Source organism: Sphaerodactylus townsendi, linkage group LG06 (assembly GCF_021028975.2).
Source record: "Sphaerodactylus townsendi isolate TG3544 linkage group LG06, MPM_Stown_v2.3, whole genome shotgun sequence".
NCBI classification, from domain to species: Eukaryota; Metazoa; Chordata; class Lepidosauria; order Squamata; family Sphaerodactylidae; genus Sphaerodactylus; species Sphaerodactylus townsendi.
In genome coordinates, this window is record NC_059430.1 from 115,339,168 (window position 1) to 115,355,051 (window position 15,884).

The 15,884-nt window shown below is 47.6% G+C and overlaps 1 protein-coding gene across 1 annotated transcript; it reads left to right on the forward strand.

Annotated features, from left to right (window-relative positions):
• Positions 1-4,263: 4,263 nt before the first annotated feature.
• Positions 4,264-14,428, forward strand: LOC125435595 (trypsin-like). The gene is made up of 5 exons (XM_048501816.1): positions 4,264-4,314; positions 8,115-8,257; positions 11,498-11,751; positions 13,305-13,441; positions 14,276-14,428. The coding sequence occupies exons 1-5, from the start codon at positions 4,264-4,266 to the stop codon at positions 14,426-14,428; spliced, it is 738 nt and encodes a 245-aa protein (XP_048357773.1).
• Positions 14,429-15,884: the final 1,456 nt, after the last annotated feature.

The window sequence follows — 15,884 nt, forward strand, 5'->3', positions numbered from 1 at the left end:
AACAGCATCAAACTCCACAAACTGCCCAAAGGCATTTTGATTGACTAAAATGGAACTCTAATAAATGGGCAGCATTCCCTCCTCCCAATTATTTTAATAAAACTGCAGGTTGCAAGGGCCATCTTAGAAGAGGCATTCCGTCCTGTCTGGAGAAAAGTGGGAATTCCTCTTTTAAGGAAAACTGATACAACACTGACTTGTGTGTTCCATCTCATATTGGGTCTTTGATTTTTTTTTCTGCTGCCTTCCACTTTTCCTAGCATTATTGTCTTTTCCAATGACTTATCTTCTCAGTGCAGGCTGAGCCCCACCCCCACCCCAGCCTCCATGTAGGATGGCAGGGCCTGGGGAGGGCAAAAGCTGGCCTGCACGGAGGCCGAGGGGGCGGAGCTTGAGGGTGGGGCCGCCTGTCACCACGCCCACGCCCCACAGCCTCCATGAAGGCCAGCAGGGCTTGGGGGGAGGGAAAGCCAGTCTGTACAGAGGCTGGGGTTGGGGCACGGGGGGCAGGGCAGAGGTGGGATCCAACCAGTTCTCACCGCTTCTCTAGAAGTGGTTACTAATTTTTTCTGAGTGCCGAGAAGGGGTTACTAAAGCAACCTCCCTGCCCAATAGGGACTGGAGGTGCGTGTGTGCAGCGGCGCCACTGTTTGAATCCCACCACCATCGGAACCTGTTATTAAAATTTTTGGATCCCACCACTGGGGCAGGGCTACCCACTGCAGAGCCCCACCCCCAGCCACTGTGCAGGCCGAGCCCCGCCCCCGGCCTCTGTGCAAGCTAGCAGTGCCTGGGGGGGCAAAAGCCAGCCTGCACAGAGGCCAGGGGCGGGGCTTGGTAGCAATGGTGGGCAGCCAGGCAGGGCTCGGTGGTGTGCGCCTAGAGTAGGCTGACCAGACGTCCCATTTTTGGTGGGACAGTCCCGCCTTTAAACAATTTGTCCCGCATCCCGCGGGTTCTTCAAATTGTCCCGATTTTTGGGAGGCTGCCGCACTGCCTTCTGGGGCGCAAGGTAGTACGGCAGCCTTCTGCGCGCACGGCCACAGGAGCACGGCCTTCTGGGGCTTGCCGTTTGCAAACGGCAAGCCCCCGAAGGCAGTGTGCTCCTGCGGCTGCGCGCACGCACGCGCACCCAGCCGCCTACCCCCCCTTGTCCCGGTTCACAAAGGTGACCATCTGGTCACCTTAGTCTAGAGACATGGGTGACCCCATGCCCCTATAGGCTGTATGCCTCTGGGTTCATCACACACAGGTTTACATCTTCTGAAAAAAGGCATGATTTCTTTATGAAGGAGATTTATATGCCACTTCTTCCGAACATGGCTGAGGTGGTGGATACCTAAAACAAGTCAAGACAATAAAATCCAGGAAAGCCTATTAAAAACTGGTCAATAAAAACCATGCCAGAGCATAAAAGAAGAGCAGTCCAAAGCAACATCGATAAAACAATCTTTGAATTTTCAACTGATCATAAAATGGATAAAGAAACTGGATTCCTCTTAATTAAAAAGCCCCGGGGACCAACATTTTGGTCTGATGCCTAAAGGAAACTAAGGTAGGCGTCATGCCAGCCTCCCAGAAGTGGGGTTAGAACGGTTCTTTTCCTCATATGTAAATGTATGCGGATTGACTTGTTTCTTGAACAATCAACTATCTGAAAACACACACAATGAATCAATGTTTTGAAAACTGGGTGACAGCAGTATTCATTTATTTAGGGAGATGAGTTGCAACTGAGCATAGGGCTACTCCCCTTTTTAGTTGGTGCTTGTAAGAGTTCATTTCCACAAACATTACTTGCTACCTCAGCAAGATAGGGAAAGTTTTCCACATCCAAATTCTACCAGGATAGAGGAAGTTTTCCCCATCGAAATTCTCTCTTCTGTAGTACACAAAGGGACAGGAACGCTGCTGTCCTTTGGTCACCTGACATTTCTCTTTAAGCAATCCACTCATGTTTTGGATGCATTTTTAAAGTTGTTGACCTAGATTCACTTCTAGGTTCGTTCCTTCTCCCATCCTTGGTAAGCAATTAGGGCTCCCTAGTTCCCAGCAAATGCCTTTCAAAAAATTATCTGTAGACATTCTTCCTTAATAGCCTAGTCCAATAAACTGGGTCCTTATTAGCATCCATACTTTGCTCATAATAACTACAGCATTCTCAGAATCACAACATGTTCCCTGATGTCTCAAGACTTTTCCGTCTTCATAGGCTCGAAAGAGAGAGACAGATATCCATCTACAGACATAAAATGGCTGAGCTATTCCGAGCGTAAAGTCAAGTCTGATTCCCTGCAACGATGCGCAGAGAAATAAATGCCACTTATAACATGCGCCAAATAACGCCAGTGTCTTTAGAATTCTCAACGCCAAGTTGCTCTTTGGCCAAGGCCTGAGATATGTCCACCCATTAAACAAATCGGGATTAAGGGTGTGGATTTTGGAGACAGGAAAGGTGATAATGACAGATCAGGAAGCGTCCCCCCAGCCAATAAATGCCACATGCCACCCTAGGCCGGCCTCCACTGTGTCTGAGGCAGGTTAAAAGCATTTGGCTAGGAGAAAACTGTCTTGACTTTCAAGGCAAGGAACTTCCACAAAGCCCCACCAGGAGAGGATTATTTCCCAGTGATTGTGGTGTCTTTTGACTGGTAAGACCAAGGTGGGGTCTTATTCAGGGTTTTGTTCTGTGATCAGGTGCCAGAGCTCCAGCCTGTTTGGATGTCACAGCCTGCAGTTTAGAAATCTTGCCCTGTTCCAAGAGACAGGTGCATGGCAGGAGCAGAGGAATAGTGGCGGTTACTCAGGGCTGAGTGGTGAAACACTCTGAGCACGCTCAGAGGTACTCTCTTATAAAGTAGGCTGCTTCAGGGCTCCAGTTAAACCTTAGCCTCATTAAGTCTGATGTTCAACCCTTTGCAAAGAGATTATCCTAGTTTCCCAATGAATGTACAGGACTGTTAGATCTGGTATCCTGAGAATCCCAAGCCCTTGGGGTCATGCAATTTGGCATCTCTCCATTGGTCAGTAATGATCGATGCTTGCATCGGGGACCACTTTTACTTTTTAGGAACCTCGTGACACAGCGGTAATCTGAAGTGCTGCAGCCAAAGCTCTGCTCACGACCTGAGTTCAATCCCAAAGGAAGTCGGTTTCAAATAGTCAGCTAAAGGTTGACTCAGCCTGACCAAGATTGGTAAAACGAGTACGCAGTTTGCTGGAGGTAAAGTGTAAACAACTGGGAAAGGCAATGGTAAATCACCTGTAAACAAAATCTGCCTAGTAGATGTTGTGATTTGACCTGGTGTTTTGGCTACCTGTAGCTACCTGCACCAGCTTTGGCTTTTGGACCTTTTCTCTACAAGAGTAAGGAAGGGCTCTTCTCTTTGAAACAGGGGTGTCCAACTCTGGCGCCTCAGGTGTTCAGGGACTACGATTCCCATCAGTCCCTGACAGCATGACCAAGGCTCTTTGGCTTGAGAAAGAACCTCGGCGTGGCCCTGTCATTTGTCTCCCTTCCCCACTCCACACCCCTCTCATTTGCCTCCCTTCCCCACCCCACCCCCCACTTACCACAGCTGATCACCCTTATAGCACCTCACTCTTCTAGTATCTCTGCACCTTAACAATAGCATCATTGTGGCATCTGGCTGTTTACTGGAGGGGCTTCTTACTAATCCTCCATCGTGGTGTAACTCAGTGATGAACAAAAAAAAAAAGGCCTGGAGAATGTCAATGATGGGAATCGTAGTCCATGAACATTTGGGGCACCAGAGTTGGACACCCCTGCTTTAAAGCATGGCCATGGCAAACGACACCTGGTATGCATTTGCCATACCATTCCCAGAGGACACTTGTCAAAGAGCACTTCTAACCAGCAATTGGGGTCAAGCTGGGATAAAGGAAAGCAGTCAGAATCTAAAGTAAGAGGCCGAAGCTGAAAGGACAGGAGTCCCCAACATGGTGCCCATTAACACCTCCTGATGTTCACCAAGTATCTTTAAAAAGTGGACAGCACCAAGCGGGGCTTATGCCCAGCAAGGCTTCTGATTGGCCATTGGAGATCTGATTGGCAGCGCAGATTTCTAAACACAGCACATGGATCTTCGCTGTGTAACAGAAGGTAAGCGCTATGTATATGTGCAAGAAAATATTTCTAATATATTCATTTTAAAAGCCATCCTGTTAAGCAGAGCTTCTGTCTGAAACACTGGAGAGTCACTACTAGAGTTATGCTTGACTTTGCTCCCTGATATTTTGTGGATGGCTCTGCTTCTTGTGGCAGCCATTTTAGGGTTGGCTCTGTTTCCACTGGCAGCCATTTTGTGTTGCACTCATTGCCTTGTCTGAGAATTCCAAAAATGCCCACCCAGTCAAAAAGGCTGGGGAACCCTGAGGTAAGGCACAAGAGGAGTGTGGGTTTATAGCTGCACCTCAGTTTGACTTCCAGCAATGACACCTTGCTTCTGAATGAACTAAACATTATCACGGGTTTGGAATCTGTTGAATTGGATCGCCATGTTACGGTGATGGCACATTCATCCCACATGTATATGTGCATCAGTTTGTAAAACCACAGTTTTTACTGTGCCACCCCTCCCTCCCTCCCCTCCCCTTGCATGCCACCCCTCCCTCCCCTTCCCCTCCCTCCACTAAGGTGGGTGAGTCAGGTCCAGATGCCGGGCCCCCTTCCCTCCCTTGCATGCCACCCCTCCCTCCCTCCCCTTCCCTTGCATGCCACCCCTCCCTCCGCTTCCCCTCCCTCCGCTAAGGTGGGTGGGTCAGGTCCAGATGCCAGGGCCTCTCCCCTTCCCTCCACTGCATGCCACCCCTCACTCCCTCCCCTTCCCTTGCATGGGACCCTCCCCTCCCCCTCCCTCCACTAGGGTGGGTGGGCCAGGCCCAGATGCCAGGCCCCCTCCCACCCCTCCCACCCCTCCCTTGCATGCCACCCTTCCCCCCTCCCCTCCCTCCACTAGGGTGGGTGGGCCAGGTTCAGATGACGGCCCCCTCCCCTCCCCTTCCCTCCCCTCCCTTGCATGCCACCCCTCACTCCCTTCACTCCCTTGTACAACAGGCATGTGCAACAGGAACGTGCAACAGGCACATTCACTTTGCAATTGGAACCAGGGGCCAGTACTTGGACAAAGGGGAGGTTTATATTACACATTTAGTTGTACATGTGTTGAACATGACTTGAGAATTACCCACTGTATGGATGTTAGCTTCGGCAAACTTTTATACCAGTGAAGTCCAATGTAGATAGAACTTTTGAGTTCCAATGCTATTTGCTAACAATTTTTTTTTAATTTTTCCTCCTCCGCAGAAAAGGTCCTGGAGGAGTCTCCAGCGGCACTGCGCTTTTCGTGTCAACGGTCGTAGACATGGAACGGCTTGTGATCGCATTCCTCTTGGTATCTGCTGGTGGGTATATTGATAAAGGCAACGGGGGGGGAGGTGGCGTGATATAGCCCAATATCGTCAAATATCAGAAGCTAAGTAAAGTCAGTGCTGGGATGGGAGATCACCAAGGAAGTTTCTGTTGAGGAGGACAATGGCGAAACATCTCTTCTTCTCACTTGCCTTGCTGGGATCACCATAAGTCTGCTCCAAGCTGACAGAACATATGTACATAAAGGAATATAAGAACCCAGGAAGAGCTCTGCTGAATCAGACCAGTGGTCCAGCTAGTCCAGGATCCTGCTTCCCACAGTAGCCTTCCAAATATCCTGGAAGGCAAACAGATACAGAAACCAAAGCCTGCCCCTTCCTACTGGAAAGGTCGGCTCACTTGACGGCCATTATAAAAGCAATGGTGCAATTCATCATTGTGCAAAAACATGGTTTAGGTCAGTGATGGCGAACCTTTTTGAGACCGAGTGCCCAAATTGCAACCCAAACCCCACTGATTTATCGCAAAGTGCCAACCCGGCAATTTAACCTGAATACTGAGGTTTTAGTTTAGAAAAAACCGGTTGGCTCCCTCTTCCTCCACTCCACCCACTCGAGCAGGGGCCAGCCTGCTCTAGCCTCCAGCAAGTCCCGCATGCACTGCTCTGTGCCTCTCTAGCATCTCTGCCTCCTCTGTGCCCCCCCCCCCTTGGGCAGCAGCCACCCGGAGCACAGGCACCAGGCCCGCCAGCCGAGTCCTCCCTGCTCACTGCGGTGCGCGCACGTTGTGCTCAGTGGCCCAGACCAGTCTAGATGTGTGTGTGGGGGGGTGATTTTCCACCCCCCACAAGATGAACTCTGTGTGCACGTGCCCACAGAGAGGGCTCCGAGTGCCACCTCTGGTACCCGTGCCACAGGTTCGCCATCACTGGTTTAGGTCAATTTGTAGTTAGTGTCTGAAAGATGGCCACTCCACATATACGGGTCTTTCAAATAGGCTGCCAGCCCTGTGCTGGCAAATCCCAGGATATTTTTGCCATGGCATCCAGTGAGGGTGGAGTGTTAGGAAATGTGACATCACATCCTCCATAACATTCTATAAATTTCCCCTAACTCTATGGGAAAGACTATAGAGGCTGGGGAAGTGCCTAGAGGACTATGGAGGGTGTGACATCACTTTTGAGTAGAGTTACAGGCAATGTGGTGACACTTCCTGATAATACTCTAGAAATCCTTTCAATCTATATGAGCTTTACCACAAGCTTTGGGAAAATTTCTGGAGCATCACTACTTCACCTCCTCCGCTAATTCCCCCCGCCCTCCACTCCTCAGATCAAAGGTGAGGTCAGGGGGTTGTCCTCGGTCAGCAGGCAAATGGCCAGTCAGCTATCATTCCAGAATCTGAAGCTCTTTATTAACCGTAATTAGCCTTAGCTATGGTTTCTCATGATGTATGAACACAGAGATCCTGGCTTTTTCCCTGATGACCTCCTGGACTACATGGTAAAGGTGATGAAACCATCATGTGTCAAGGCTAACAAGGGTTTCAATGATCACCTGTGAACTGTGAACTGTGGTTCTTACAACATAATCATGGCCTTTTCTGCTAAAACAAATTGATGCTGGAAACTCAGCCAGTGAGTTCTTCAGACTTGGTGCCACTGCAAGGAAGAATATGTCTTATATGCATAGCCATCAAATTTCAGTCATAAGAGCACCTACAAAAATAACCTAGGTGTCTGTGAATATTCACAAGGGAGAAAATGTTTTTTTAAAAAAAAACATTTGCCACAATGTTTGTCCGCACTCGCCTTTTCCAAACGTTTCACAGCCGGTATTTTATTTTCTTCGTTTGGGGGAACTTTGTAGCTTTGTTGATATGGGTCCAGAAACAGAACCCGAGGGAATAAGGCAAGGGGATTAGCAACAGCACAGGGGCTAGGAAAATGGACACACAAACAAGGAAATGAAATAAGGGGAAATACTCAGGGGCTTGAGAAATGGGCCAGCTTTTCGGCGGGAAATTTAAAACGTTTCAAGCTTGAACGCACTGCAAGGGAAGCAGGCTCAGAAACATTTCAGGAAAAATGATGGTTCTAAAAGGGGTTTCAGAAATGACAGATTAAAGTAAAAATGAAAGGAAGAAAAAAACAGCGCGGAACTCCACGGAGGCAACATTTTATTTCCTGCCTGAAAACATTGTGTACGGTGTGTGCGGAAAAAGTCCATATATAAACCAGGGTTTTGTTTGATATCTGAACTGAGCCTGTGTCTGTGCAAAGTGACCCCCTGGTTGTGGGGGTGGGGGTTCTTCTTTGTTTTCCATATACCCCTAATGTGGAACTGCCAAAAAAAAACCCCTTCAGTGGTCAGAAGCAGGTCTTTTTTAATGCCTCCTTTCTTAATCTCCCTTTTTAACGAGAGCATCTTCAGAATAGCTGCTCGACCAAAACAGCTTTTGAAATCATGAGAGGGAAGACAGGAGATGAATACAAATAGGTGTCAAACTCGCAGCCCTCCAGATGTTATGGACTACAGTTCCCAACATCCCCTGCCAGCATCATGCTGGCAGGGGATGATGGGAACTGTAGTCCATAACATCTGGAGGGGCGCGAGTTTGACACAGAACATGATAAGGACCCTCACAGGAGGTGGAGGGAAAGGCTTGTTGGACAGTCTCGGTGCACGTATTGACAACTGAATGCTTTGCAGTGAGCTGCCAGGATGACGAAGGCAGAATCATTGGAGGCTATCCCTGCAACCCTCATTCTCAGCCTTGGCAAGTTTACGTGACCGGCCAGTACGTTTGCGGAGGAACTCTGATTGCTCCAAACTGGGTCCTGACTGCTGCACACTGTTATAGCGGGTGAGTTCGAGCTAGAACTGGGGATAATGTTACCTCCTACCAAGTCGTGACACTACCTTCTACCAAGTCAGAATATTGAGTCAGAACATCTGATGGGCAGCTGCTCTGTGCCATCTGAGCCAATTCTTGGTGTCTAGAGGTCCTTTTTATGAGACACCAGGGCTGGAATCAGAGACTATCTCCATGTCCTCTGCGACTGAGCTATAACCCAAATTGCTGGTCATGACAATGAGTTCGCGGGGGGGGGGGGGGGGGTTTAAGAAGTAATATGGTAGATATATGCATAGCATATATCTGTTCCCCTTTGCTCAAGCAGGTCTTGCAGGTGTGTGCAAAATTTAAAAAATTTAATCTAGCCCTGCCAATCTCATAATCAAAACTGTCAAAATAGACACAGGTACACTTTGATGTGACTCTCAAGAGAAATTATTGGCCACCACCTGGGATGTAGAACATTTCTGTTTGCCCCTTGCCTAGAGTTTGACAACTAGATCGAGAATACCTTGAAATATTATCTTCGTTCGTATCCACATGGGAGCCAGCATGGTGTCAGGCTAGGATCTGGGATACCCAGGTTCAAATCTGCACTCTGGCAAAGAAGCTTGCTGGGTGACTTAGGGGCAGTCACAGACTCTTTGCACACCAAGTGTCTGCTGGGTGGCAGGGGCAAATGTCCATTGTAGTAAGATTTCTTGCATGCATGTATTTCCCTGAGTTCCGTTTTCAATTTCCATTCTCCCCTCACCAAGGGACTGTAATTTGCCAGCGAGCACAGCTTTACTCCAGACATCTTTTCTCTGCCACCATGAGCCCCTCCCGCTCCCTCACCCTCCTGTGCACCCCTCTCCCCTTCCCCCTTTTAAGATTTGTTACTTCAATTTTTGTTATTTGTTATATTGATATAAAAAAAGTATCACTGTCAAATCACTGTCTTTAATCGCATCTAAAAACCAGGAAATCATGTGCGTGCGTGCGTGCGTGCGTGCGTGCGTGCGTGCGTGCGTGCGTGCGTGCGTGCGTGCGTGTAGGGGGGATGTAGTCCCCTTCTTCAGCAGAATGTGGTTCAGGGAACTGCTTTGTGATGAGGATAAACTTGTGATGATAAACTGCTTTGTGATGAGGATAAACGAGACGGTGGAGAAATGCAGTCAGCCACTTTGGTTCCCCTTTTCGGAGGAAAGTGTGATAAAAATGGAGTAAACAGATGAAAAAACAATGTATCCCTTAACTCGTAGAGCTTGGGACCTGCCTGTCAGCCAGCTAGTTTCTGACTTTATTCTCAATAGTTTATTCCATAAAACACAAGGACATATTGTGTAGTCAATTTCACCATTCCACAGATGGAGAACCTCTCTGTTCCAGTGTGGATTGCTGCCAGAGGGATTGGGATGATTTTCAAACCTTTCCCATCCTCCCCTTCTACCCTCCTTCCCCTTGCACGCCCCCCCCCCCCCAGCTTTTCTCCCAGCCAGGCTCAGAGAAATGGGGCTGGCTAATGGCTTTCAAAGTGTAGTTTTGCACAAATGGGACACAGGGGAAAGAGGAACGGAGATAATGTCCACAGAGAATGATACAGGGCCTGGGTATGTGAGTGCCTCTCTACCCAAATGGTTGACTACAGCTGTCAGGACAGGGGTACATTCTTGCACACCTTGGGGAAAAGGCCAAGATAGGATCTAAAAACATCAATAACTCAATACCCTTGTCCTATGACAGACTGAAATATCACAAAGTAATGAGCAAGCTTTGGAGTTCCCCCCAAATTTCTCTGAACTGGAAGCCCCGTTCAAAAGACAGTGCCTTAGCACCAGAAGGTTTTTGCTGGCTGAAACTGAAACATGGAGCGCATGGCAGACTTGGTTAAACAGTACTGGACCTACAAAGAGATTTCAAGTAACAGACAAGGGCTGCTGGGGCAGGGAAGCAAGTGATGGTTGTTCAGTCTTTGAAATAGAAAAACCAGCAGTAATTCAGATCTGTCTCCAGCAGCAATTGGAACAGTTAGGGTCCTTTGGTAAGATGGAGAACAGAAGAAAAGAAAAACATTGTTGTCCTTTTCTGAGTAACGCTGCAGATAGACTATATGTAGTATACTCAGTAAAGAAGAATCAATAGAGGCCAAACTGGATAGCATTGCATAGTGGTTGGAGCTTCTCTCTCTTTCCCTCCCTCCCCTCTTCCTTCATTCTTGTCAGACTAGATACCTCTTATGACAGACAAACAGTGCCATCTTGTGGTCAGATTTTATATTACATTTTAACCAACTTCACAAGACTGATGCTCCCCCCTGCCCCCTGTTGGCAGAATTATCATAGTAAAGGTACATAAGCTAACTAGTGTAGTGTAGATAACAATTTATTAAAGAACTAACATAGTTGATGCTATCCTAACTACATAACTAGCTGAGAGAGGGGGAATGGACTGCGGAACCTCTGAGAAGAAAAGGGATATTGCCCTAAGAGTAGCAATCTGGAGGCAGATAAGGTCAGACCTCACCTGGAATGTCCACTTCTGGGCACTACAGTTCAAGAAGGGTATTGACAAGATGGAACAGGTCCAGAGGAGGGTGACCAAAATGGTAAAAGGTCTGGATTCCATGCCCTAGGAGGAGCAGCTTGGGGAGGTATACTTTGTCTCACAGAAAGATAGAACCTCAATGTTGAATAATCTTCAGCCATTTCCTGGACCTTCTTTGCATTGAAAGGAGGTGATAGCCATCTTAGGGGACCAGGAAAAATGACAAAATTGGAAGATTTGGGTCTTGAAAAACTGATGGGTGGAGAAGAATCCCCAGGTGACCCCAAGCAGAATGCAGTTAAGACCTATGTAATAGCCCACGGGATTCCAGAGATATAGGCGTTTTAACCTGAAGTTGCCATTTTGAAAAAATCGGGGGGGGGGGGGTTTCAATTTTAAAAAAACACCCAATTAGTGAGGAAGACTCCTCAGGGGTCACTGAACAAAATGCAGTTAAAACTACTGTGATAGCCTGAGGGATTCCAGATATACAGGTGGCTTTATCCATGGCGGCCATTTTAATATCGGACTTGTTTTTTTACACTTCCGCCAAACAACGGAGAACCACATTTTGATCTTTTGGTGAGACAGGGTATAGGTTTGTTCAATATGGAGATGAGAAGGTTAAGGGGTGGCATGATAGCCATGTTTAAATATCTGAACATTGCTTGTTCCAACACCTGCTACATATCAATCTATTTTCTTTCTCTTACTTCTTCCTAGACGCATGAATGCCCGGCTGGGGGAACACAACCTCCGTAACTGGGAGGGTGTAGAGCAGTTCCGAAATGTGATCACTGCCATTCCACATCCTCAGTACAACAGGCGCACTTTTGACAATGACATCATGCTGCTTAAGCTGAACAGGCCGATCCCCATGAACCAGTATATGAGGCCCCTAAGACTGCCATCTCGCTGCAGCGATGCTGGAACCCGATGCCTCGTATCCGGATGGGGCACCGTCAGCTCTCCCCAGGGTATGAATGCAAACTGGGCCCACACAGAGTTTTTAACCCAAACTTCTTCAGTTTGGGGCAGTGCCTGCAGAGCGCAGCTGTTCGCACTAGATGCCATTTCCCAGTGTGTTTGCCATTTTTCCCGTGGGTTTTTTTGACAGCTATTATATGTTTATTAGCAGTAGACATATTGATGTGGTGTCACTACACCATACTAATATGGCTCCTACTATTTGAAAAAAAATAGTAGCAAAAGACGGTAAGAGGGGGTATTAGAGGATACTCCATGTGGAAGCTCCGTTGCCACGGCAAATTCTTCTGCGGTGAGAACAAAACCGAGAATCGTCCCCATGCAAAGCAGCCTTCGTGCCAATCAGAAATCATAGCATGATATGAAATTCGGAACTTGGCTGTAGGTCTAATACAACAAGGTCGAATCCCCACTACCGTCTTAGCCAGGTTTCAGAACACAAACTAACCAGGTTTGAGGGACGACCTCCCCGATCGAATCCCCACTACCATCTTAGCCAGGTTTCAGAACACAAACTAACCAGGTTTGAGGTCGTTTGTGTTTTGAAACCTGGCTAAGATGGTAGTGGGGATTCGACCGGGGAGGTCGTCCCTCAAACCTGCTTAGTTTGTGTTCTGAAACCTGGCTAAGACGGTAGTGGGGATTCGACCCAAGAGAGTCTTGTGGCATCTTTACAAATTAATTTAGGACAATCTATTTCACCAGTCAGCAGATAGTATAAGATGACAGATGGATAGACTGACAGACAGATGGATATACGGGCAGGGAGACAGAAAGGGAGAGACAGAGAGAGACAGAGAGCGCGCCAAGTGTGGACTTTGGGGTTTATGAATCACAAGAGACATTTCTAGGCAAAACTTGAAAAGTATCTGAGATAAACACAATGACCATTCAACAACTGCCATTAAATAGTGTTATTTATTTAGGAGCAGCAGTGGCGTAGGAGGTTAAGAGCTCGTGTATCTAATCTGGAGGAACCAGGTTTGATTCCCAGCTCTGCCGCTTGAGCTGTGGAGGCTTATCTGGGGAATTCAGATTAGCCTGTGCACTCGCACACACGGCAGCTGGGTGACCTTGGGCTAGTCACAGCTTCTCGGAGCTCTCTCAGCCCCACCTACCTCACAGGGTGTTTGTTGTGAGGGGGGAAGGGCAAGGAGATTGTCAGTCCCTTTGAGTCTCCTGCAGGAGAGACAGGGGGGATATAAATCCAAACTCTTCTTTTTCTCGTCTTCTTATCTCCCTAGTTACCGCTTTTCCTTGCTGTCTAGCCATGTCTAGGTATATGAAAGTCCAGGAGGAGGGGGGGGGGGGGCAGAAACATTGAGGGAAATTTTTTTTTCTGAGGCTGTTCTTCAATTTTTCTGATGGAAAAACTGGAAATCTGAAAAAAAAAACCTTGAAATATTTTCTTTTAGAATGACTGAAATGCTTTCAAAGGCAAGATGGGCAAGCCATAGACATATACAAGAATTTCTAGAAATTTGACTTCTCTAGCCACATCACACAGAATAGTTTTTAAAGGGAAGGGGGTAATGTTTTGCAGCATCCTTCCCAAATGTCCTGCAGTGTGCAAACGTCCAGATCATGAACCAGCCACGCTGTGAAGCCTCTTATCCCAGACTTCTCACAAACAACATGCTTTGCGCTGGCGTACCACAAGGGGGAGTGGACTCCTGCCAGGTACACTGGGGACTGAACTTTGCTACTTAGGCACTTGAATGAGAATTTTGCGCATTCTACAATTTCTATCCTCTCCTCCATCATCCTCTCGCTACTTCTCATCCGATTTCCTTTTTGGTGCATTTTTCTTTCAGCATTTGCTTCTCTTAACCTAGTGGCGTAGTGGTTAAGAGCAGGTGCATTCTGATCTGGAGGAACCGGGTTTGATTCCCAGCTCTGCCGCCTGAGCTGTGGAGGCTGATCTGGGGAATTCAGATTAGCCTGTGCACTCGCACACACGGCAGCTGGGTGACCTTGGGCTAGTCCCAGCTTTTCATAGCTCTCTCAGCCCCACCCACCTCACAGGGTGTTTGTTGTGAGGGGGAAGGGAAAGGAGATTGTCAGCCCCTTTGAGTCTCCTACAAGAGAGAAAGCGGGGATATAAATCCAAACTACTACTACTCTTCTTCTTCTTATACTCACACATGCGCAATGGTGGTGGAAAGGACCGTCGTCACAGATGACTTATGGCGACCCTATGGGGTTTTCAAATCAAGTGATGTTCAGGGGTGGTTTGTCATTGATTTTGTGTAGCAAGCCTGGAATTCCTTGATGCCCCCCCCCCCCCCACCCCACAGCCAAATATCGACCAAGGCTGACCCTGCTTAGCTTCTGAGATATGACAAGATTGAACTATCCTGATCAGGGCTACATGACCTACATAGTCGTGACCATTTGTAGTGTTAACAGATTAGCCTTTCATACTTTTGTCAGTGTGACGCTGCCCCCAAGAGGCCAGGTGGACAAAGTGCAAAGCCAGCAGCATTAATGCAAACACTGTTTCTCCTTTTGCAGGGTGACTCGGGGGGACCCCTTGTCTGCAATGGACAGTTGGAAGGGATTGTCTCCTGGGGCATGGAGACGTGTGCACAATCCAACCACCCCGGGGTTTACACCAGAGTATGCAATTATGTGAACTGGCTTCGGAGAGTCATGAGATCGAATTGATCCTGAAAACAGAGCTCAGCTTGACTCATACTGAGATTCCAGCAATAATAAATCTTGAATGAACTTTTGCAAGTTTCTTTGTCCAAACAATGCTACGTATATGATGTTCCGGCTTAGTATAAGCTTGTTTTCCAAAAAAGAGATGCCTTACTCTCAGACCCTTGGCCTGCTCTGATTGGCAGTAGCTGTCCCGAGTCTCAAGTGGATAACTTTTGTATCAATCAATACTAGATCTTTTTTCAGTGGAGATGCCAGGGATCAAACCTGCAACCTCTGCATGCAAAGCAGTGGCTCCACCACTGAGCCATGGCCCCAGTTCACATAGAACGGTATAGTTGATTTAAGATTACATTCAGATATTGCAAGCAGCCATTTACATCTTAGCTGAAAATTGATAACTTATACCTATATAGGGGTGGGTCTATATGAAGCTAATGAAGTTGATAGTTCAGGGTCCCTAATCCCGGAGGGGCCCCAGATGTGGCTTTAGTCCACACTGCTTTAAAGTTTTGGGTGTACTATACCATGTTTCTCTGAAAATAAGACAGTATCTTATATTAATTTTTGCTCCCAAAGATGCGCTATGTCTTATTTTCAGGGGATGTCTTATTTTTCAGCTCCACAGCTACATGCTCTGGTGTTCTGTTCAACGGGCATGCTTCCAAACAAAAACTTTGCTACGTCTTACTTTCAGGGGATGTTTTATATTTTGCACTTCAGCAAAACCTCTACTATGTCTTATTCTCAGGGGATGTCTTATTTTCGGAGAAACAGGGTATCAGAAGGTATTTCTGAAGAAGAAACAGTACATCATGAATTCAGCTGCTGCAAAAAGATCTCCCAGAGTACAGAGGCACAACTATCCCCTGTTTCAACACTGTCTCAGGGGCCTCACAAGCTCACAGGGAACGGTGTCTTACAGCCTAATCCAGAGCCTTGGTGTGGCCATGTTGGTGGGGCTGATGGGAATTGTAGTCCATGAACACCTGGAGAGCCGCAGGTTGCAGACCCCTGCAAGAGGCTGCTGGCAAATTTACAGCTCTGACGGGGCAAGTGCCTCAGGGAGAGCATTTCCACCAGCATAGGGCCACATTGCCTCCTGCGCCATCCCTTGAATTGGGCATCTTTTCCTTCAGGTCATCCTCCCCATTAAAACTGACTATCCACATCCTGTGAGGGAAAAGCCCACTTGTAAATAATATTTTGAACCTTTTCAATTATTTCTAAAAACGATGCCTCGTCTTCAAAAATGCAGTTTCAAAACTGGAAGGGAGGACCGTGGGTATTTTGATTCTGCTGTTGTTTAAAGCCGCACTATACCGAATTTCTACCTGCAGCCATCAATGTCCTAGAGCAGCGGTTCTCAACCTGTGGGTCACAACCCCTTTGGGGGTCGAACGACCCTTTCACAGGGGTCGCCTAAGACTCTCTGCATCAGTGTTCTCCATCTGTAAAA

Excerpts from the sequence above, each read along its gene's own strand:
- LOC125435595 (XM_048501816.1), top strand. The coding sequence starts at position 4,264 with ATGGCTCTGCTTCTTGTGGCAGCCATTTTAGGGTTGGCTCTGTTTCCA. Across the intron at positions 4,315-8,114 it reads GGTTGGCTCTGTTTCCACTG|GATGACGAAGGCAGAATCAT; the intron begins GCAGCCATTTTG and ends GTGAGCTGCCAG. Across the intron at positions 13,442-14,275 it reads GGGGAGTGGACTCCTGCCAG|GGTGACTCGGGGGGACCCCT; the intron begins GTACACTGGGGA and ends CTCCTTTTGCAG.